Source organism: Chiloscyllium plagiosum, chromosome 43, assembly GCF_004010195.1.
Source record: "Chiloscyllium plagiosum isolate BGI_BamShark_2017 chromosome 43, ASM401019v2, whole genome shotgun sequence".
In the NCBI taxonomy this organism is placed as follows: domain Eukaryota; kingdom Metazoa; phylum Chordata; class Chondrichthyes; order Orectolobiformes; family Hemiscylliidae; genus Chiloscyllium; species Chiloscyllium plagiosum.
Genome location: NC_057752.1, coordinates 14,799,676 through 14,823,732, shown reverse-complemented (window position 1 = coordinate 14,823,732; position 24,057 = coordinate 14,799,676). Strand labels below are relative to the sequence as shown.

At 42.8% G+C, this 24,057-nt stretch overlaps 1 protein-coding gene across 2 annotated transcripts in view; it reads right to left on the bottom strand.

Moving 5' to 3' along the window:
• spryd3 (SPRY domain containing 3) overlaps positions 1 to 17,965 on the bottom strand; it is a 371,515-nt gene extending 353,550 nt beyond the window's left edge. For both annotated transcript variants that reach the window (XM_043682106.1, XM_043682107.1), the window contains exons 1-4: positions 17,806 to 17,965; positions 14,782 to 14,927; positions 13,491 to 13,566; positions 751 to 875 (exon numbers count right to left, since the gene is read on the bottom strand). In XM_043682106.1, the coding sequence (XP_043538041.1) occupies positions 751 to 875; positions 13,491 to 13,566; positions 14,782 to 14,909 (329 nt within the window). In that variant the 5' untranslated portion in view covers positions 14,910 to 14,927; positions 17,806 to 17,965. The remainder of the gene's footprint in view (positions 1 to 750; positions 876 to 13,490; positions 13,567 to 14,781; positions 14,928 to 17,805) is intronic.
• Positions 17,966 to 24,057: the final 6,092 nt, after the last annotated feature.

Genomic DNA, 24,057 nt, shown 5'->3' with positions numbered 1-24,057 from the left:
AGGCCCTTCGGCCCTCGATGTTGCGCCGATCCAAGCCCACCTAACCTACACTAGTCCACTATCCTCCATATGCCTGTCCAATGCCCGCTTAAATGCCCATAATGAGGGAGAGTCCACCACTGCTACTGGCAGGGCATTCCATGAACTCACGACTCGCTGAGTAAAGAACCTACCCCTAACATCTGTCCTATACCTACCACCCCTTAATTTAAAGCTATGCCCCCTCGTATTAGCTGACTCCATACGTGGAAAAAGGTTCTCATGGTCAACCCTATCTAAACCTCTAATCATCTTTAGATTAGATTAGATTACTTACAGTGTGGAAATAGGCCCAACAAGTCCACACCGCCCCGCCGAAGCGCAACCCACCCATACTCCTACATTTACCCCTTACCTAAGGGTACGGGCAATTTAGTATGGCCAATTCACCTGACCTGCACATCTTTGGACTGTGGGAGGAAACCGGAGCACCCGGAGGAAACCCACGCAGACACGGGGAGAACCTGCAAACTCCACACAGTCAGTCGCCTGAGGTGGGAATTGAACCCAGGTCTCAGGCACTGAAAGGCAGCAGTGCTAACCACTGTGCCACCGTGCCGCCCAAAAGCAGTAAAGCAGTTTGAGATATTTCAGAAAGTGATAACGTTCTGCATAAATAATTATTGCTGTAACAGCTTCCACTGTAATAAGAACAGAGCAAAGACATTTCAGGTAGATTACTTTCATTCTCAAATTTTCTGTATTACTCACTTCCCATCATCTGCATGGTAGGCAACAGAATGTGGAAGCCATCCTGGCTGATGATCCAGCTTGTAATACTGAGGGACTAATCCTACTGCAATGGTCCCTCTTACACCAGTATCCACTATGCATACCTACATGGAGGAAAAATAGGTCATATTTCATTAACTAACGAGCACACTTCTGCAATCTCATATTTTTCAAAAATAACCATGTCAGGTCTATACTCTATGGAGTTTAGAAGGATGGGCCATAGAAGTCCACAGCTTGCAAACAGGCCCTTCGGCCCAACTTGCCTATGCTGCCCAGTTTTCACAATATAAACAAGTCCCTTTTGCCTGCATTTCAGCCATGTCCCTCCATACCTATCCCATCCATGTACCTAAAGAGAGGGAAATCTCATTGAAACTTCTGGAATACTAAGAGGCCTAGATACAGTGGGAACCGAGAGCCAGACTGAAAGTGAAAGGCTGATCCTTTAGAACTGGGATAAGGAAGAATTTCTTCAGCGAGAGGGTGGTTAATCTGTGGAACGCATTGTCACAGAAAACCGTGGAAGCCAAGTCATTGAGTGCAATTAACGTAGAACATAAAACAGTATAACAGTATATAGCTCAGGAACAGGTCAGCTGATCATGGCCGGTACCAACCATAATGCTATTCTAAGGTAATCCCACCTGCCTGGTCTGTATTCCTCTATTCGCTGCCTGTTCACGTGTCTGCCTCTTTTGCTATCATATCGGCTCCTTCCACCTCCACTGACAGCACCTTCCAGGCACCTACTAACATCCAAGTAAAAACACTTATGGTGCATATCTCCCCTAAACCTTCCCCCACCCACCTCTCCTCATCTTAAAGCTATGCCTCCTAGTATTTGACATTTCCAGCCTGGCAAAGAGACTTTGACTATCCAACCTAACCATGTATCTCATAATTTTATACTTCTATCCAGTCACCCCACAGCCTTTGATGCCCTGGGAAAAAAAAAATCCACATTTGTCCAAAACAATCAAAGTTAATTCAACCTCTCCTTTACAGTTAATACACTTTAATCCAGGCAACACTTTCTCAAACTAAATTTTAAAAAATTGAAAGAACTGGAAATCTGAAAGAAAAACAGAAATTGCTGGAAAAGCTCAGGTCTGACGGCATCTGTGGAGAGAAATCACCAGTGACCCTTCTTCAGTACTTTCTCAACCTACCCTGCCACCTCCAACAATTTGTGCACATGTTCCATCAGGTCTCTCTGCTCCTCAAACGCTTTAGAATATGTTATTTTGTACTATTGTTCCCCATTCTTCCTGCACTAAATTTTGTCTGCCATACATTTGCTCTTTCCACCAAGTTATTCATGTCTTGAAATCCACCACTATCCACTTCACAGGATTTGCAAATTGTACGTAATTGACAAATTTTGAAATGTGCCTTGCGTACCCAAATCCAAGTCATGAATATATATCAAGAAAAGTATGCAACCTAACACCGACCCCTTGGGATACCCCACTGTTCACCACTAGGAAAGCTAACAATGTTATAATTTACTGGGAGGAGAATTGAATACAAAAGTAGAGAGGTTATACTTCAATTATACAGGAAACTAATGATATCACATCTAGAGTAGTGCGTATAGAATTAGTCTCCTTATTTAAGGAAGGATGAAGATGTTTTGGAAACATTTTAGGGAAGATTTACCTGACTAATATCTGGAATGGGTGGGTCGTCTCATGAGGAAACAGTTGGACAGGCTGGGCTTGTCTCCACTGGAGTTTAGAAGAGTAAGAAATGACTTGATTGAAACATACAAGGTCCTGTGGGTTGTGACAAAGCAGATGTGGAAAGAATCTAGTACAAGGGGTTGCTGTTTAAAGCTTAGGGACTGCCCATTTAAAAAGGGCATCTGTTTATCCTATCCATGCTCATGCCCCTCAGCCTCCGACACCCCAGGGAAAGCCGCCCCAGCCTATTCAACCTCTCCTTATAGCTCACATCCTCCAACCCTGGCAACATCCTTGTAAATCTTTTCTGAATGCTTTCAAGTTTCACAACATCCTTCCAATCGGAAGGAGACCAGAATTGCACACAATATTCCAAAATGAATAGGGTAAATTGGCAGTCTTTTCCCTGGGGTCAGGGAGGCCAGAACTCGAGGGCATAGGTTTGGGTGAGAGGAGAAAGATATAAAAGAGACCCAAGGGCAACTTTTTCACACGGAGGGTGGTACGTGTATGGAATGAGCTGTCAGAGGATGTGGTGGAGGCTGGTACAATTGAAACATTTAAGAGGCATTTGGATAGGTATATGAATAGAAGGGGATTGGAGGGATATGGGCCTTGTGCTGGCAGGTGGGACTAGGTTGAGTTGGGATATCTGGTCGGCATGGACGGGTTGGACTGAAGGGTGTGTTTCCATGCTGTACATCTCTATTACTCTCAGTGGCCAAACCAATGTTCTGTACAGCGGCAAAATGACCTCCCAACTCCTGTATCCAATACTCTGACCAATAATGAAAGTATGTTGAAACTTTATTGCTTTCAAGAAGCTATGAACCTGCACTCCAAGGTCTCTTTGTTCAGCAACACTCCCTAGGACCTTACCATTAAGTGTAGAAGTCCTGCTAAGATTTGCTTTCCCAAAACGCAGCACCTCGCATTCCAAGTGACTTTTAGATTTGTTCTAGATTCTTATTTCTAAAAGTATTTCCACTACCGAAGTTAACTGACTGGCGTATAGCTGTTGGATTTATCCTTGCACCCTTTTTGAACAAGGGTACAAAACTTACAGATCACTGGACTACTTCCATATCAATTGAGAATTGAAAGATTATAGCTAGTTACCTCTGCATCTTCCATCCTTAGTTCTTTAGATGCAACTGTTCAGGTCCTGGTTATTTATCAACTACTGCAACTTTCCTAATATCACCTTTTTATCAATTTTTAGCCCATTCAGTGTCTCAACTTCGACTGAAATTTTAGCAGTGTGTTTCCTTATTTCCCCATGATCAATTGTCCAGTCACACCCTCCGAGGTCCCAATGCTCACTTTAGCAACTCTTTTCCTTTTTATATATATTTGTTGGGGTCTGAAAGTGTAGGTTTTTAGATTTCTTGCTAGTTTCTTCTCATTACTCTAACTTTTCTCTCTTCATTATTTTCTTAGTCATCCTTTAGTTGTTTCTAAAGTGTTCCCATTCTTTAAACCGAAAACCACTAACCTTCACCAAACTGTACACCTCTCTTTTTTTTAAATTTGACAGCTCCTGAACTTACTTAGTAACCATCCTTCTCAGAGCCTTTCTTTCTCCATGGAATACACTTCTGTTGATCACATGTCTATCTGGTCACCATGCACTCAAAATATGCAGGCAGAAAAGTGTCAAGGATTAGATTAGATTACATTACAATGTGGAAACATTGTACATTACAAGGAGGATCAAGTATGAAGTGCAAAGCTCAAATGCAAAGGTATAGTACACTCTCCAGCTACTATTTAGCTTTGAATACTTGAGGATGATGGTTCCTGAGGAGTGCAGTCAAAGCCAAGCCCTCCGCATCATGGCTGGCTCAGCTGTACAGGGAGCATGAGGAAGTTTCAAAAATCAACAGTGATAGGCATGTCATTATAGGGGAATGGACAGTTATTTCTGCAGACACAGATATAACTTCAAGATGGTGTGTTGTCTCCCTGGTTTCAGCGTCAATGCAGGGCACCCAGATAGAAAAAGCGAACAGCCAGAAGTTGTGGTCCATGCCCGTACCAATAATATGGGTAAAAATAAAGGGATAAGATTTTACAGTCAGTTTAGGGAGCTAAGAAAGTAACTGGCAAGCGGAACCTCAAAACCGTAGCGATCTCCATATTATACACATTACCATGCACTCATAAGCACAGAAATAGGAGAATCAAGCAAATAGATGTGGAATTACTACATGCAAGGGTACATAAAAGGCAAGAGAACAGCACAAAGTCAAAATGCTAATTTGATGTGCTGGTGCAGACACAATAGTCCTTCTTCTATGCCATAAGGCCAACACGGTGGCTCAGTGGTTAGCTTTGCTGCTTCGTAGCACCAGGAAGCTGGGTTCAATTCAACCTTGGGCGACTGCATGAAATTCGCACATTCTCCCAGTTTCTGCCAAGTGCTCTGGTTTCCTCCCATAGTCCAAAGATTTGCAGGTAGGTGGATTGGCCATGGTTAATGTAAGGTTATGGGGATAGGGTGGGATGCTTTTTGGAGGGTCAGTGTAGGCTTGATGAATCAAATGGCCTCTATCTGTACTCGGGATTCTATGTTAACACTTCTGCGATTCTGTGACATGTATGACATACATTTCTGATTGTGAAGGGTTTAAATTAACTTGGTAGAGGAAATAGGAGTAGAAATCCCAATATCTCTGTCCTAAAAGGACAACACCTCAGTTTAAGAACAGTGTTCCCTACTTCTGGACTAACCCACCCATATCCAATCTGTCAAGATTACTCAGAATTTTATGAGTCAAATCACCATTTGCTTTCACTGGAGTTCAGAAGACCAAGTCCACTCTGTCCAGTCTTTCTTCACAAGGCAACCTGGTTTTCCAGGTATCAATTGAGTAAATGTCCCCTGAACTGGCTACATCACGTATATATCCTTCCTTGAATAAGGAGATCAAAAATGTATCAGTATGCAAGATATGGTCTCACCAATGCCCTGTGTAACTGAAGCAAACATCCTTTCCTCATTTCCTCTCATAATAAAAGATTACATTCCATTAGCTTTCTAAATCACTTGCTGTACACTACTTTTTGTGACTCTTGCCCAGAATACCTAAATCCCTCTGCACCTCAGAATTCTTCAGTCATTCTCTGATTAAGTCTTGTTTTTTCTTCTTCCTGCCAAAGTGAATAACTTCACATTTTACCACATGATACTTAATCTGATAGATTCTCGCATTCATGTAACCTATGTAAATCAATCTGCATCCATCTTTGCACCATCATGCCTTCGGTCCTATTATCTAAGTCATGATATAACTTCAAAAACAATGAGGTCACAGTACAGACACTTTATGGGACCCTACTCGTCACATCCTACAATTTGGAAAAGACCTATTTTGTGCATCCTGTCGGTTAAATGCTAGCTAGCCAATCTTTTTATTCCTGCTATCATTTTACCCCTTACATCATGGGCTCATACTTTGTAAAATAACTTTTTATATTGAACCTCATTAAATGCCTTCTGAAAATCCAAGTCCCGCACATCAGCGGGCACCTTTTATTCACAGTGCACGTTACCGCTTTAAAGAATTCCAATAAATTGGTTAAACATGATTTCTCCATCACAAAACCACAACGACTCCTTCTAATTTCAATGTGTTTCTCCAAATGTCTAGCTAATGACCTGTTCCAACACCTTCCACTTCACAGACATCAAGGTAACCAGCCTATAGTTCTGCTTTCTGTCTCTTTTCATTCTTGAATAAAGGGGTTACACTTGCTGTTAGAGTCTATCAGGACCTATTCAGCATCTAATGAATTTTGGAAAATTAACAGAAATGCATCTAATAGCTCATTAGCCAATTCTTTTGAGACCCAAAGATCAAGTCTATCCAGACCTGGAGACTTATGAACCCACAGTTCCATCTGCTTTCTCAATTTTGCATCCTGAGTGATTATAATTTCACCAAACTCCTTGGGTGCCGCTGGCTGGGCCAACATTTCTTGCCCATCCCTGATGGTGGTGAGCTGCCTGCTTGAACTGCTGCAGTTCCTGTGCTGTAGGCAGACTCACAATGTCATTAAGGAAGGAATTCCAGGATTTTGACCCAGCAATGAAATATTGGTAATATTTTTCCAAGTCAGGATGGTGAATGGCTTGGAAGGGAACTTGAAGATGGTGGTGTTCCCATGTATCTGCTGCTCTTGTCCTTCTAAATGGAGCTGTCTAAGGATCTTTGGAGAATTTTTGCAGGGCACCTTGTCAATAGCTGTTGCTACTCAGCATCGGCAGAGGAGAGAGTGAATGTTTGTGGATGTGGTGGCAGTCAAGTGGATGGTGTCAAATTTCTTGAGCATTGCTGGTGCTGCATTCACCCAGACAAATGGGAAGTATTCCATCATACTCCGGGCTTGTGCCTGATTTATAGTTATTACTGGTTTTTTTTGTAACCTCTATAGTGAAAACAGAAACAAAACATTTATTCATTATACACCCTATTTCTTTCTTTTAGAAATGTAGAAAATCGAAGGAGTAGGTCATTGGCTCTTGGGGCCTGCTTCACCATTCACAACATGATCATTGTTGATCATCCAACTCAATATCCTGAACTCTATCTTGAAAACATCCAATGTTTTGGTATCAACCGCTTTCTGTGGCATAGAATTCCACAGGCTCACCATTCTCTCTGGGTGAAGACATTTCTCATATCAGCCCTAAATGGCCGACCCCATATCTTTAGACAGTGACCTCTGGTTCTGCAAGCCCCAAACTAACGGGAACATTCTTCCTGTGTTTACCCTGGCTAGTCCTGTTCGAATTTTATAGGTTTCCATGAGATCCCCCTCATTCTTATAAACTCCAGTGAATACAGTTCATACCAACCCAGTTTCTCTTCATACATCAGTCCTGCCATGCCAGAAATCAGTCTGGTAAACATTTGTTGTACTCCCTCCACAGCCAGAAAACCCTTCCTCAGATAAGGAGACCAAAACTGCACACAATACTCCAGATGTCGTCACAGACCTCGACAATCGAGCAAGACATCTCTGCTCCTGCATTTGAATTCTCTCGTTAGGAGGATCAACATACTATTTGCCTTCTTCACTGCCTACTGCACCTGCATGCTTACTTTTAGTGACTGGCGTACATGTCCACAGAGATAACATCCATTGGCTCTCCTGGTCTAACCTGCTCATCAGCTCCTCAAAGAATTCTTACACATTTGTCAGGCATGACCTCCCCTGATGAAACCATGCTGACTTGGCCCTATTTTATTATGCACTTCCAAGTACTCAGAAATCCCATCCTTCACAATGGGCTCCAAAATCTTACTAACATCTGAGGTCAGGCTAATTGGCTTATAATTTCCTGCCTTACTCCCTTCTTAAACCCGGGAGGGTGGGGGTTACATCAGCAATTTTCCAGTCCTCAGGGACTCCCCCTGACACATCACTAATAAAGGCTCCACTATCTCTTCAGCTAACTCCTTCACAGACTTGAAACGTGAAAGGATTCAGAAAGGATTTACAAGGATGTTAAAACCATAAGACCACAGAAGCAGAAATTAGGCTAGAGTTGGAGGAGTTGACCTACAGAGAGAGGCTGAATAGGCTGGGGTTATTTTCCCTGGAGCGTTGGAGACTGCAAGATGACCTTATTGAAGTTTATAAAATCATGAGGGGCATGGATAGGGTGAGCAGTCAAGGTCTTTTCCCCAGGTTAAGGGAGTCCAAAACTAGAAGGCATGGGTTTAAGGTGAGAGAGGAGAGATATAAAAGGGACCTAAGTGGCAACTCTTTCACACAGAGGGTGGTGCATGTATTGAATGAGCTGTCAGTAGAGGCTGGTACATTTGCAGCATTTAAAAGGCATCTGGATGGGTATATGAATAGAAAGTGGTTAAGGGAAATGGGCCAAATGCTGGCAAATGAGACTAGTTCAATTTAGGATACCTGATCGGCATGGATGAGTTGGATCGAAGGGTCTGTTTCCGTGCTGTATATCTCTATGTGATGTCGGCAATATTGGTTGCGAAATATTCACCTAGTAACAGTATTTTTCTATTAGAAAATGGCTGCCTGAATGAAGTCCTAATGAAATACCTGAATGTTTTTCAGGAAGGCAGACAGACTATCAAAGGAGCCAAAGCCAGCTTATACGTTAACCAGGAAACAATTCTATGATTCTGCAAGTCCCTCCCAGTGCCATTTGCCTTAAGAACAGAAGTGAAGACAGAAATCATCAAACCAGTCCAGTCTGTGAAACAGGCAGCACCAGCTGATTGTAAAGCCTGACAGGTTGCGAAGCCTTTGTGGGAATTTTAAACAAACAGTAAACCGCTTCTCGCAGCTGGATAAATATAATTCCCTTGTCTAGAGGATTTATACAAAGCTGGCAAAGGGTTGTTCTTTACGAAGCTGGACATGAGCCATTTGTATTTGCAATTGTACCAATACATGAGACTACCATATGGGGTATTGTCAGCCTGTGCAATTTTTCAGTGGAAGATGGAGAACATTTTACAAGGTCAACCCCAGGTTGTCATTTATCTAGATGACATACTATAACTGGGGAGGCCAATAAGGAGCACATCAAGAACTTGGATAGAACTGTTAGACATTTCGCCCAGGGCATGCATATGCATTAGGAGGGTTCCAGACACCCAAGTGACCTACTTGGGCTACAGAGTCAACAAGACCCATTGGAAGATAAAGTGAGGGCTCCCACATCTGTACTTGAGCTTAGGTCTTTCCTTGGGCTGGTGAACTATTACAGCAAGTTCATACATAAGCTGGCCTCCATCCTGGCACATATGCATCAACTCTCAAATAAGGGCCAGCCTTGGAAATGGTGGCATAGCCAAGCCATAGCTTTTAGGGAAGTGAAAAAACAGCCATCATCCTCTGAGGTGTGGCAAACTATAATCCCAAGCGAGATCTGGCATTAACATGCAATGCCTCCCCATTCAGCATCGTGACAGTATGAGCTCACAGGTCCCCCACATTCATGCGAATGGCCGCGTAAACCCTGGACTCAGTTGCAGATTGACTACGTAGGTCCTTTCATGGGCCTGAAGAGAATAATTTTCTTCTGAGACACTCCGATCACAAGAGATGAGCTACTGTATGTTACATGCCACCCATATCAGAGGCAGAGTTGGAGAAACCTGACCCAGTGTTAAAATGCCTCAGAAGGAGCTACAAAAAAGAAAGAACTGGCCCTATGGCCTCTGGCTCAGAGTGGGAGGGATGTAGTGATTTTAATGAGGTTAGCTGTGTGGACCTCATAGAATATGTATTGTCTGAGTGGACCAGATTGACAGCCCTAATCAGGGAGTCCTGGCTGACAGATATAAACAGGAGAAACAGACTGTTCACTCAGAGCTGGCTCTGTGTCAAGCACTCTCTACATGTAAATATAGGATGACTTGGTGATGGGATACGGCCTCTGTGGACTTATTTCATCTTGAGTACGATGTACAGTTTTACTCGTTACCCAAGGAAGATACTGCAAAGGCTATGGGCCCTGATAACATTCTGACAATAGCACTGAAGATGTGTGCTCTAGAACTTGCCGTTCACATAGCCACGCTGTTCCACTCCAGCTACAACACTGGCATCTACCAGATAATGGCTCCTGATCTCATCACAACATCAAGTCAAACATGGAAAAAAAATATCTGAACTCCAGAGAGGTGGTGAGAGTGACTGCCTTTGACATTAAGGCCACATTTGACCAAATGGGGCATAAAAGAGCCCGAACAAAACTATAATCAAAGGGAATCAGAGGAAAATGCTCCACTGGTTGAAGTCATACTTGGCAGAAAGGAAGGTTGTGATTGTTGGAGGTTAGTCATTTCAGTTCCCAGGATATCACTGCAGGAGTTCTTCAGGGTAGTATCCTGGACCCAATTATCTTCAGTGATTCGTCTATCAGATATGGGGATATTCACTGATGATTGTGTAACGTTCAACATCATTCGCAACTCCTCACATAATAAAAATGTCAAAAAGCAATATCCAAGAGGCAAGTAACACTTGAGCCACAAAAATGCCAGACAATGATCAAAAGAGTATCTAACCTCCACCACTTGACATTCAATAGCATCACCTACACTGAATCCAGCAATAAAAACATCCTGGGAGTTACCACTGACTAGAAACGGAATTGAATGAACAATGTAAATACTGTGGCTACAAGAATGAGTCAGAGGCTAGGATACCACAGCAAGCAACTCACCTCCCAACTTCCCAAACCTTGTCCATAACCTTCAAGGCACAGGTTAGGAATACTCTCCAATTGTTTGAATGAGTGCAGCTCCAACAGCATTCAAGAAGCTAGACACCATCCTGGACAAAAGAGCCCACTTGATTTGTCTACACCCACAAACATCTACTCCCTCCAACACTGACGCTCCATAGCAGCACTGTGTATCGTCTACAAGATGCACTGCAGAAATTCATCAAAGGTCCTCAGATAGCATCTTTCAAACCTACAACCTCTACCACCTAGAAGGGCAGCAGCCACCTACAAGTGCTACTCCAAGACACAACATCCCGATTTGGAAATACACCACTATTCCTTCAGCGTCACCAATCAAAATCTGAGAACTCCCTTCTCAAAAGTACTGTTATTAAATTAGATGACTTAACAGTGTGGAAACAGGCCCTTCAGCCCAACAAGTCTACACCGACCCTCCGAAGAGCAACCCACCCAGACCCGTTTCCCTACATTTACCCCTTCACCTAACACTACGGGCAATTTAGCATGGCCAATTCACCTGACCTGCACATCTTTGGACTGTGGGAGGAAACCGGAGCACCCAGAGGAAACCCACGCAGACACGGGGAGAATGTGCAAACTCCACACAGACAGTTGCCTGAGGCAGAAATTGAACCTGGGTCTCTGGCGCTGTGAGGCTAACCACTGTGCCACCGTGTCATCCATAACATGTGGGTGTTCTTACACTGCAAGGACTGCAGCAATTCAACAAGGCCACACATTACCATCATCTCAAGGGAAACTAGGGTGAGTAATGATTACTGGTTCAGGCAGCAATGCCCACAACCCATACATTAATATTTAAAAAGGATATACTTCAGCTTGCCTTGAGGGGAACGCAATGAAGAATCAGTGGCCTGACTCTTGGAAAGAGGAGGCTGGTCTATGATGAGAGGTTGCGTCAACTAGGCCTACATTCCCTGAAGTTTAGAAAAATGAGGGGTGGTTCAATTTAAATATCTAAAAAACCTGAAGAGGCTCAACAGCATCGATGCTCAGAAAATATTTTCCTAACTGAAGAATCTGGAGCATGGGATTACCCATGAAAAAGGGGTTGGCCGCTTAGGACTGAGACGAGGAGAAATGACTTGAGGGCCGTAAATAGCTGTAATTCTCTATTCCAAAGAACTGTAGCTCTATGGAGTATGTTCAAGATGAAGTGGTATGAAGCGATTTAAGAGATATGGAATAGTGCAAGAAGGTAAAGTTGAGGTGGAAGTTCAACCATGATCATGTTGAATGGCAGAGCAGGTTTAAAGGAGCAAATTGTTTACTGTAACAATAGGCAGTAGGCATTCAAATCCTCAAAGAAAAAAGGTAAGATCGAATGTCTCCATACAAAGAACTTGAAAATTTTAGAGCAGTAACTAATGTGGCTTCAACAGATAAGATAGTGAAGGATATCAAAGGTAACATTGTCTATGAAAGCTGTGACTTCTGAAACCACATGCAGGTGATTATTCCCTTGTGTGGTCTTATATCCATAGAAAAATAATTGGGAGATGCGAGGAAGGCAGAAAATGGGTTAGTTTGGAAATGGGTTCATTTCAGAACTTTGTGCTATAACATTGGTCTCCTGGTGTTTCTTTTCTTGCTTTGAGGAATCAGGGAGGAATTTCACAATATTTTCTCTGAATTAGTTTCCTTTTTCCTCGTTTTTTTTTGTCTCAACGAGGGGTTAATATTACGAGACTTTGCAGTAACTAACAATCAGATAAAATGAACACTGATTAATTTAATATATTGCTCTCAGCATTCTAAGTGCCAGGTTGGCTCAGTGGTAGCATACACTTGAGTCAGAACATCATTCCAAGCCTCGTTTCAGAGACTTGAGGTCATAATCTTAGGTAACACTTCAAAGCAGTTCTGAAGGAGCATTGTACTATGAATGGCACTGCTCTTTGGATGAATTGTTAACCTAAGGCCAAATCGGCCAAATCAGGGTGTAAAAGATCTTGCGGCAATATTGAAAAAAAAAGGGACTTGTCCTGGTGGCCTATCACCCAAAATCAAATCGTAGATTAACTGGTTCATCTTCATTACTGTTTGTGGAACCTTTCAAGCTGCTCCGTTTACCAAAAAACAACAATTTTTTTCTCTTCATGCATAAAAGACTTCTAGAGATTATTCAAAACAACCTTTATATTAATATTCAAACACAGCCTCCAGATGACTAAAATGGTCATTTGTTGAACTTGAATGGATAAATGAAGCTGCAAATACCACTTGCTGAGTTATTTCATTTAGTTTGAATAAAAAGGATGTATTGACTCAATAGTAGGTCAAGGCCAAGTAATTTAAAACCCCTGCCTTTCCGTTTGATTCCATCTGCACTATACATTAGAAGCACCAGTTCTTGAGATCTGCTTAGCAAGACACACATGGGCAGGCCATCTGCTTAAAGGACAAGCCACTCTATTGACTTTTCTACAGTTATTTATAAAATTAACCAGTAAAATGGTGTTTGCAAGCACAAGAACCCATCGGGGACATAATCTTCACCTCAGACAGGAGTACTTGATTAGATTAGATTCCCTACAGTGTGCAAACAGGCCCTACAGCCCAACAAGTCCACACCGATCCTCCGAAGAGCAACCCACCCAGACCCATTCCCCTACAAAGTACTCTTCAATTGTGACAAGTGACCTGAAAAGAATTTAAAGGACAGGGCGAGTCTGACTGCAGACATACTGCAGGGTCAACAATTTTGCTTTAACCACAGTTTAAAAGCTTGGTATTTCACAGCACCAGTCAGCTCCTTGAGATTCACCTACCTCAAAATAATGATTCTCCTTGGTCAAAGGACGAGGGGCCACGTAACAGCCAACTTCATCAGCGTTTCCATGATAACTGAAAGATTAGTGCCCAAAGAATCTGCATTAATGTATTTAATTTATACAGAACTTAATGTAATTTTAGCTGAAAACGTGTTGCTGGAAAAGCGCAGCAGGTCAGGCAGCATCCAGGGAACAGGAGAATCGACATTTCGGGCATAAGCCCTTCTTCAGGAATTCCTGAAGAAGGGCTTATGCCCGAAACGTCGATTCTCCTGTTCCCTGGATGCTGCCTGACCTGCTGCGCTTTTCCAGCAACACATTTTCAGCTCTGATCTCCAGCATCTGCAGACCTCACTTTCTCCTTAATGTAATTTTAGCCAATGAGATGTAATCACTTCTGCGAGCTTGTCCATAATCTCTTTAACATCCAGTCTCATGATTGATTTTGACCATGTTAGCCACCTTTTTCCTCCAGCATGGAGGCAGGCCATTCAGCCCATTGAGTTTACATCGACTCTCCAAAGAGCATCCCATCCAGATCTATCCCATCCTGCAACCCTGCATTTCCCATTCCTAATCCACCTAGACTGCACATCCCTGGACACAATAGGCAATTTAGTATATCCAATCATCCTAACCTATACATCTTCAGACTGTGGGAGGCAACCGGAGATCCCGCGGAAGCTCCACACAAATGGCCCAAGGGTGAAACCGAACCCAGGTTCCTGGCGCAGTGAGGCAGCAATGCTAACCACTGACCAATCTTGAGAAAGTGTAAATCTATATAATTGCAGTATGCACGAGTTTACAGAAAGGACACTTCCACAGAGAAATGGTTAAAAAATGGACTTCCAGCGTTTTTCTCACATACAGATCGCAGACCTTCGCAGCATCCTAATAACTTCAAATGCAATCCCGAAGCCAAAACTGGATTTAGGTCCAAAATCAAAGGAAAAAAGCATGGATGAACAATAACTCTGACTCAATTCCTGTTTACTTCTCATAAATGTTTAATGAAAACTCTCCAGGATAAGCTGTTCAGACTTTCGACAGTGAAGCAAGTCACCTGCTCATATGTGCATATAACTAAGCCACTCAGGTGAAGTAACAGGATTAAAAAAATGTGTGCCACTGGTTGCAATAATGTGCATAAAATCACTAATTCATTCTGCAGCAACTTTGCAATGACCTAGACCAAACTACATGTCGAATCTTTCATCACAGATTACAGCATCTTTATCACTCATTCACATACTTATCAAAGTGCTTGTTCAACAGGAAGCATTACCTCAGTATGTCTCCATCGACAAGAATGCGTTTGTACCTCTCTTGATGCCGTACTGCTCGTACTTCTCTTATTTCTCTTATTCGTCTCCTCCAATTTAAGAACCTGTAGTGTAAATTGAAGTCCTCCATTTCCCACTACTGCAGTTCCTACAAGGAAAAGAAATCTTCAAAAGTTAAATTCACAGTCTTAATCTTTTAGATCTAATTGGCGGAGATTATTAAGCCTAGAGTTTTTAAACCTGGGCCAAATTTCTAACAAAACTGACAACTGACTCTGGAGTTTGAATTCAATCCCAGTTAAGCAGCTTCACTGATGTCGTAATCAGTTAACTGGCACATTGATCAATCTTGGTAGTTTACAAACCTCATTGCCTGAATTTACTGCAGCTTAGAACTATGGGGCATTACTCCTCCCTTTATCATTATAGACAGATGTACCTGCAACATTAGTGACAACCAGGTCAAATAGCTTTTCCTCTCTTGCTCCCTCATCACCTGCCACAGGCCCAGTCCGGTGGATATGTACTTCAGGATTCAATCAGCAGTGATGCTCCCACTGTTGGTGATGAACCCATTTTGGGTGCTTCAGATGTTCAACATAGAGAAGTGTGGCCGGGCAGGTCACCCAAGACATCTAATTTATGATGAACTTCGATAAAGTGGCCATAAACTAAAACATATGCTGGGAAAGGAAAGCCAGCCTGACTAACATGATGCCAATAAGCATCATGCAGAATTCAGACAGACTGCAGCTGCATACAGACAGTGTACAAACAAACCTGATAGCTGCAGACTCTGCGATACACACTTGAAGTTGGACGTGAATGTGACAATGAAATGTTGCCCTCAGGCCAGAAATATTGAGTTATTCGCCAGACACGGAGGCACCTAGCACTCTTATTTGGAGGAGGCGACGTGCAACCAGCACTTACCATAACGCATATCTAAGGGCCACTCTGACATCAACGTGCCAACAGCTATTTAGGGTCTGATCGATCAAGGTGATCGAACCTGATCAACCCATTGGCAGATTTTCAAGACTCTCCCAAAAGGGTGCAAAGACTTTGAAGGTGACATCTTGAAAAATGCCCATATTACAGAGGGGGAAGTGCTGGATGTTTTGAAATATATAAAAATGGATAAATCCCCAGGAACTGATCAGGTATACCCTAGAACTCTGTAGGAAGCTCAGGAAGTGATTGTTGGGCCCTTTGCTGGGATATTTGTATCATCGATGGCCACAGGTGAGGTGCCAGAAAACTAGAGTTTGGCTAATGTGGTGCCATTATTTAAGAAAGGTGGTAAGGAAAAGCCAGGGAACAATAAACCGGTGCACTTCTAGCTAGTGACGTGGTCGAAGCATTTTGCCTCTTAAAAATAACAGCAGTCCTGCCAGAGGAGACGATTTGTATCTGCTACTGGCTTAAGGATAAACTCTCTGAGGTGTTACGAAAGGCACTTATGATGCTACAAAGATCAGGCATCCTGTCACCAAACAAAAAACTTCAATTTATATGGATGAATAGATTTGCCTTCAATGTTCTTATGAAAGTTTCACTAAAGATCTAACATGTCATAACACTTTACAATCAATAATTCCATGTGAACTTAGCAGTTTTTAAAAATTCACTTGTGCGATGTGAGCATCACTGGCTAGCCAGCATTTATTGCTTGTAACCCAAGAAGGGGATGTGAGCTCCTTCTTGAACCACTGCAATCCATGTGCTATAGATAGACCAACAATATCCTTTGGGGTGGGAATTCCAAGATTTTAACCCAGTGACAGTGAAGGAACAGTGAAATACTTTCAAGTCAGGATGGTGAGTGGCTTGGAGGGTAACATGTAGGTGGTAGTATTCCCATGTTGTCCATCTAGATAGGAGTTTCATGAATCAAGTTAATGATGTCCTTTATGGGATGAATTTTTGTCAAAATCTTCAAACTGCTGCTATTCAAATAACATCTGTTTTGAATATTCCTGAAGCACTGAGCAGAGACACAACACATGATTTGAAAGACAGTATCTGCCAACATTGTAACACCCTGAGAAAAAGATCTTAGCTATTCACCCTATGCATGTCCATGATTTTGTAAACCTCCCTCAGGTTACTCCTCAATCTCCAATGTTGCAGGCAAAAAAAAAGCCATAGTCTATTCAGCTTCTCCACATACCTCAAACTCTCCGATCCCAGCAATATCCTTTATAAATCTTTTTTCTGCACCCTCTCAAGTTTAACAACATCCTTTCCATAGAAGGGCAACCAGAATTCCGTGAACAGAAAGCAGAGTTAATGTTTCGGATCCAGTGATTCAAATACAGAACTGGATCCGAAACGTTAATTCTCCTTTCGCTCTATAGATGCTGGGTTTTTCCAGCAACTTCTGTTTGTGTTTCTAATTTCCAACATCCGCACATCTTTGTGTTTTTTAAATTTACAGACCAAGTCCTAGGCATTTTCAATCATTAGGGTTTAGGCGATTATCTCAAGAGTTAAACAAATGCATAGCGATATGTCAAAAGCAATTACTGCAATCTGTTTGGTTCAAAGTCAGATGAGCATTCGGGGTAATCTGTCAGAAAATGAACTATCGGCTGATGAACTCAGCTTGATTAATAGATCTGGAGAGACAGAAAACAGTTCACAGGGTATCCATCCACCTGTCTCACTGTATCTGACCTGGGATTGCTTAATGGGAGGGTGAAGAGTTCAGTGAATAGAGAGGGGCAAACTGTCAATGAGGAGAGTTCGGGGGCGGCGCATGGCATTCACTTCCAATGGCATGCTCACACGTTAATTAACACGCCAGAAGTTTCTAGGCAGCAAGCCGGCACAGAACTGGCCGGCTCCTTCAACACGGCCTGGTTGTCACAAACTCAGAGGTTGCTACAATCACTGTGAATGTTTTGTTGCCATTCTTTGGATCTGGGATTGACATTTCGAAATTGGATATTCCCTCCCCGTGGCTCTCATACACACACACACAGACTACAGCTGCACGCAATAAAGTTGTCTGCTCAGCCTACCTGGCCTTTGCTGCAGGAATTTCCCTTTAAGCTATCGGTCAAGCCTCTCCCTCACGCTCACGCTCAGCAACCAGATGACGTACCTGCTCCCACCCACCCGTCTGGCAACATCACTACACGGGAAGCGGAAAGGCTGCCGCTGCGTGAGATTGATTGACGTTATCCGCAGTCAATCACTGCTGAGCATGCCGCCTACGTCACCAATAGCAATTGATGTAGGGCGGACTTTCACCGCTTTGCCTCCCGCGAACGCATTGTCGCGAGAAGTTGACGTCAGCTCCATGGTGATGAGGGGCAAAATCGCTGTCAATCACTAGTCGAGGGAAAAACGCAATCGTAAGGTAGATGTAATTGAGAGTATTCGTAACCTGATTGCGTTTACTACTGTGTAGATCTGTTCCGTACAAGAGACCTGGCAGGTAGTTAATGTAGTTCAATACTTTTAAGCTCCATTCTCTGACAGTAAAAGCCACGATTCCAATTATCTTCGAATTTATCAGTGCTAATGTTCTGTAATGACATTCAGATTCCTCTGCATTAGAATATTTTTTTAAATCCTCATTCCATTTAAATAATATTCAGCTGTTCTACCTGCCGAAAGTGCCTATCCGCACATTTACCTACATTATACTCCAGCTGCCTTTCTTTTAACACTTGCCCAATTTATATCACAACAAAAAACAAAGGATGACTATGACTTGAAGAATGTTGCAATGCAGAGGAATCTGTCTGAGCTCATCCTCACTTTGAGCAACTTCTTTAACTCCTGTCACTTTCTTCATTTCAAAGGTGTCACTATGTATACCAATTTGGGCCCCAGTTTGGCCTGTCTCTTGAGTGATATGGGATATTTGTTATTCCAGTCCTACTTAGACCCTCCCAATAACTTCCTGAAGTACATCGATAACATCATTGATTCTGCTTCCCTCTGATATCTAATGTGGCTTGATGGACCTCATAGAATCAGTTCCCTGATTGGACTAAGTTAACAGCCCCAATCAGGAGCCCTGGTTGACAAAGACCACACCTGGAATATTGTGTGCAGTTCTGGTCTCCAAATTTGAGGAAAGACATTTTGAAGATTATTAAAGGATTGGATACTCCAGAGGCAGGAAACATATTTCCGCTGATGGGTGAGTGCCGAACCAGAGGACACAGCTTAAAAATACGGGGTAGACCATTTAGGACAGAGATGAGGAGAAACTTTTTCACCCAGAGAGTGGTGGCTGTGTGGAATGCTCTGCCCCAGAGGGCAGTGGAGGTTCAGTCTTAGGATTCATTCAAGAAAGAGTTGGATAGAGCTCTCAAGGACAGGTTTATGGAGATAAGGCAGGAACAGGATACTGATTAAGGATGATCAGCCATGATCATATTGAATGGTGGTGCAGGATCGAAGGGCAGAATGGCCTACTCCTGCACCTATTGTTTGGAGTTATTTCAGTGGCAACAAGAGAAAAGCATACTCCTGAAGAAATTCACTCACAACAGTCATCTTTGTGTTGGGATAGATTAGATTACATTACAGTGTGGAAACAGGCCCTTCGGCCCAACAAGTCCACACCGACCCGCCGAAGCGCAACCCACCCATACCCCTACATTTACCCCTTGCCTAACACTGCGGGCAATTTAGCATAGCTAATTCACCTGACCTGCACATCTTTGGACTGTGGGAGGAAACCGGAGCACCCAGAGGAAACCCACGCAGACACGAGGAGAACATACAAACTCCACACAGCCTGAGGCGGGAATTGAACCTGGGTCTCTGGCGCTGTGAGGCAGCAGTGCTAACCACTGTGCCGCCCATGGAAACACATCTGGCATCCTGCTGTTATTTGGGAAACTTGACTCGTTCAAATGAAAATAAAAAAACAGGAGGGTCCAATGTCCTTTCTCACTTTCTGAAAGCTGACTGAGGAAGCTGGATCAGTGTCAAAGACTTTCCACATGTAAATAAAGTGTGACTTGGTATCTGTATAGTTATTTCATCTGAAATTGGAAAAAAATGATCAATTTTGCCTCCAATTTCCATCCTTTTCTCACCTTCACCTGGTTCATCTCTGACTTCTCCCTTCCTTCCTTGACATCTCTGTTTCTGTTTCTGGGGATGTGATATGATGTTAATATACAGGACAAACCTACTGACTCCCATAGCTACTTTGCCTATATTTTCTCACACCCTGCTTCCTGGATGGACTCCATTCTATTCTCCCAGTTTCTCTGCTGTATTTGTTTTGATTATGCCACCATCTAGGGTGAGACTTCAAACATGGCTACATTGTTTTTTCTCAAACAAGGATTCCCTGCTACCGTGGTTGACAGGGCCCTCAGTCATGTCTAACCTATATCCTACTTTCCTACACTTTCCACTTCCCTCCCACAACTACGATAGAGTCCCCATGTCCTCACTTGTCACCCCACCAACCTCTGCATCTAAAGGATTGTAAGCTATCATTTTGCCATCTCCAGCAGGAAGCCACTGAATATGTACATATTCTCATCCCCTCCCTTCTGAGCATTCTGCCGGGACTATTCCCTCTGAGACACTATGGTCCACTTTTTCTCTATTGCCAAAACTACCTTACGCTCTCCATGGCACCTTCACATACAATTGCAAAAGGTGCAACATTTGCCCATTTACCTCCTCCCTCTAACTACCCAAGGCTCCAGACACAGCTTCCAGGTGAAGCAGTGATTTACTTGCACTTCATTCAATCTAGTCCACTGTATTTGCTGCTCATTTTGTGGTCCCTTTGACAATGGGGAGCTCTATGCAAGCTGGAGAAACAACACCTCATCTTCCGCCTAGATACCTTATATACATTAGGACTCTATATTCAGTTTCACAATTTCAGAGCGTGAGCACCCTTCTTGTTCATTACCCATTCTCCCATTTGATCCAGTATGTATTCCTTCCAACACATTTTCAACTATTCAAACTTGCTGTTCACACTGAATCGCCATTTATCTCTCTTCTTGATTACCATCAACAATCCCTTTGTTTCTCCTTTCTTTCTCTGAGCACCATCTCCATCTATTGGACTCACTCCTTTTCACCCAGCCACCATCATCAGCATAACGACCGCCATTTCCCGGTTGCCTTCAGCTTTTGGCTCACTGGACTCTGTCTTTTATCGTCTGCTGATGCTGCAAGACCCATTGAGTTTCTTCAGCAATTTCTGTTTTCGTTTCAGATTTGCAACGTCTGCATTTTTTTTTGCATATTATTGCCCTCCTTATATCCCTAAGCGTTCTCTTTGTAGCCTCCTCAGAACTTGTTACTATCCTAGTATCCCTATAAAATTTGCTTTGATTCTACATAAAATCCCTACAGTGTGGAAGCAGGCCATTCAGCCCATTGAGTAAACACTGTTCCTCCAAAGAATGCCCCATCTAGACCCAGCCCCCAACCTATCCCTGTTATCCCACATTTACCATGGCTAATCCACTTAGCCTGCACATCTTTGGACTTGCTTGCATCGTTGTTTGTAATGTAGTCAGTCCTTTCATCTGCATCATTACTATAGCTGAGGGTGCCAGCCCTGGTTCCCTGAAGCGGTCCAATTGTTAAAGTTTGGCAACTTGAAACTGACCTTTTAATCCCCACCCTCTTGTTCATTGACCAATTTCTTGAAGCAGTGCAGAATTCAGCCTGTTGTATCGTTGACTGGATGAATAGTGTTTTATATTAGAGGAATGGGCTGCATTCGCCTATTTCTATTCTTGTGCTTTCTCAGCTTCAGCTGTTTCAGGCTTATGCATGTATTCTGAGGGACAACTTGGATGAGGAGGGTTTAACAGGAAATGCATGTAGGTTTCCTCCCACAATCCAAATTTGTGCAGGTTAGGTGGATTAGCCATAGTAAATGTGTTACACGGATAGGTGGGGGTGCTGGGTCTGGGTGGGATTCTCTTTGGAGGCTGGTGCAGACCCTGGACCAAATGACCTCTTTCCCACATTATAGGGATTTTATGATGATTTTATGAAATTTGCGTAGGGATGAATTTTAAATGTGTGAACTTGCAATAGATAGCTTATTATTGAGTGCCCAGGCTATTTTAGTTTTTAAGCCTAAGTGTAATGCTGTTAGCCTCCCTTCGAGCAGTCTGCAGGGGGAAGTGTGTGAATGCAGAGTGTCCCTGACGTGTTTTGTCACTCTGTTTGCAAAGTGTAGTTGCACCAGTTTTGTCACCTGGTGATATTGTGGCATGCATGATGAGCAAGGCCATATATTTTATGTGGTGTCACGAAGAATGAGATGATAGATTGTGCTACTGCTGCAGCACTTACCATTGAGATAGCTAAGCCAGCAGCAAGTTGAAGTTCCTGGAAAAGCTTGACTGTCCTGGTCACCAGTCGTGCAAGAGTTGGACAATTTTAGTTCAGCTTTTGGAGAAGCTGTGCGAGAAGGTACAACCAAAGAACAAAAAAAAGACAGTTTATGCAAAGCAATACAATGGACGCTTAACTGAGTTGAAGGGTGTATTTTCAAATGGAATATATGAGGGGCAGATTTTCAATGAAAAGTAAGTGGTAGTTTGTGTCCTATTGTTGTTTGAATGATGTAATGCTTGTGCACAAATTGTAGGATTGAATGAAGAAGTGTGGGTTTCAGGTTGCGGGAGGTATTCTAAATCTTCACAGCTGCAAGGAGTTCCTGAATCTTAAGGCTATAAAATCTATCTGTCATTTTTACCTGTCAAAAACAAAGTCATGAACTGTAATAATTCTCTGTGTCCCTCCCCAAATATTAGGTGTGGTATCAGACTAGATAAACGAATAAAACAATGGTGTAATTTGGAGTGTTTGCCTACAATCATGAAGAGTTTAACTTTTTCTTTACTGTCCGGAAGATATGAGAGCGTCTTGGCCAAACTAATTGACTTTAGCCAAATGTTGTTTGAAAGGAAGGAACCAAAAAGTGGCACATTGCACTGTGATCCGCTGAAGCCATCTTCCAAACTAGCGAGTACAAGACTGCTCCTTCTGGGTCATCACTGCTGATATACTTTACTTTTTGTCTGCAGCCCTGGGCCATGGAAAGGACACAAAGATGCCTTTCTGTATCGTGTTGCACTTAACTGGTTAAAACAGAACTCAAAATCAACTTATCAGCCAATCACTTGACAGTTACTTACAGGGTTGCTGAAACCTCCGAAATGGATGGTCAGTGCAAGTTAAAGATCTTTCAAAATTATGCAAAATAAAGCATGAAGAACAGAGTATGTGCAAAAGATGAGGTAATGGTTCGTTCTTAAAAAGAGCATCCTATGTGTATGAAGTTCTCTTACCAGGAAAAGGACACTGAAAAAATCTTTAGAAAATCTTTAGAAAACTGGCAAGTCCCTGGATCCTGATGGACTACATCCTGGGTCTTTTTAGGGCCTGCTGAGACAGTATGCATTGTAATTTTCCAGATTTCTCTAGATTTTGGGAAGATGTCATCAGATTGGAAAATAACAAGCCGGAGGAAGTGGGCAAGGTCCTTAATGAATATTTTGTTTTGGTATTCACCAAGTAGGAGGACGTGGATGATGGTAAGATTAGGGAGGGGCATGGTGATATTCTAGGGCATGTCAATCTTTAGGAGGAGGAGTTGATTGGTGTGTTAAAAAAACATTAAGGCATATAAGACCCCAGGGCCTGATAGGATTTACAATGGGATACTGAGGGAGGCAAGGGAGGAGATTGCTGGGACCTTGACAGAGATCTTTGTATCCTCTTTAGCTACAAGCAAGGTCCCAGAAGACTAGAGAATAGTCAATGTTGTTTCTTTGTTTTAGAAGGGCAGCCAGGATCATCCAGGGAATTAGAGGCTGATGCGCTTCACATCAATAATAGGAAAACTATTGGAGAAGATTCTTGGGGACAGAATTTACTCACATTTGGAAAAGAATCAACTTATTAGGGATAGTCAGCATTACAGAATACTGAATGGCCTGGATAGAGTGGATATTGGGAAGATGTTCCCACTGGTAGGAGAGACTAGGATCCAAGGGCACAACCTTAGAGTAAAGGGAAGACCCTTTTAGAACAGAGATAAGGAGAAACTTCTTCAGCCAGAGACTTGTGAATCTATGGAATTCATTGACACAGAAGGCTGTGGAGGCCAAGCCATTGAGTATATTTAAGATGGAGATCAATAGCTTCTTGATTGTAAAGGGGATCGAGGGTTACGGGGAGAAAGCGGGAGAGTGGAGTTGAGAAATTTATCAGCCTTGATTGAATGGCAGAGCAGACTCGATGGGCCGAAT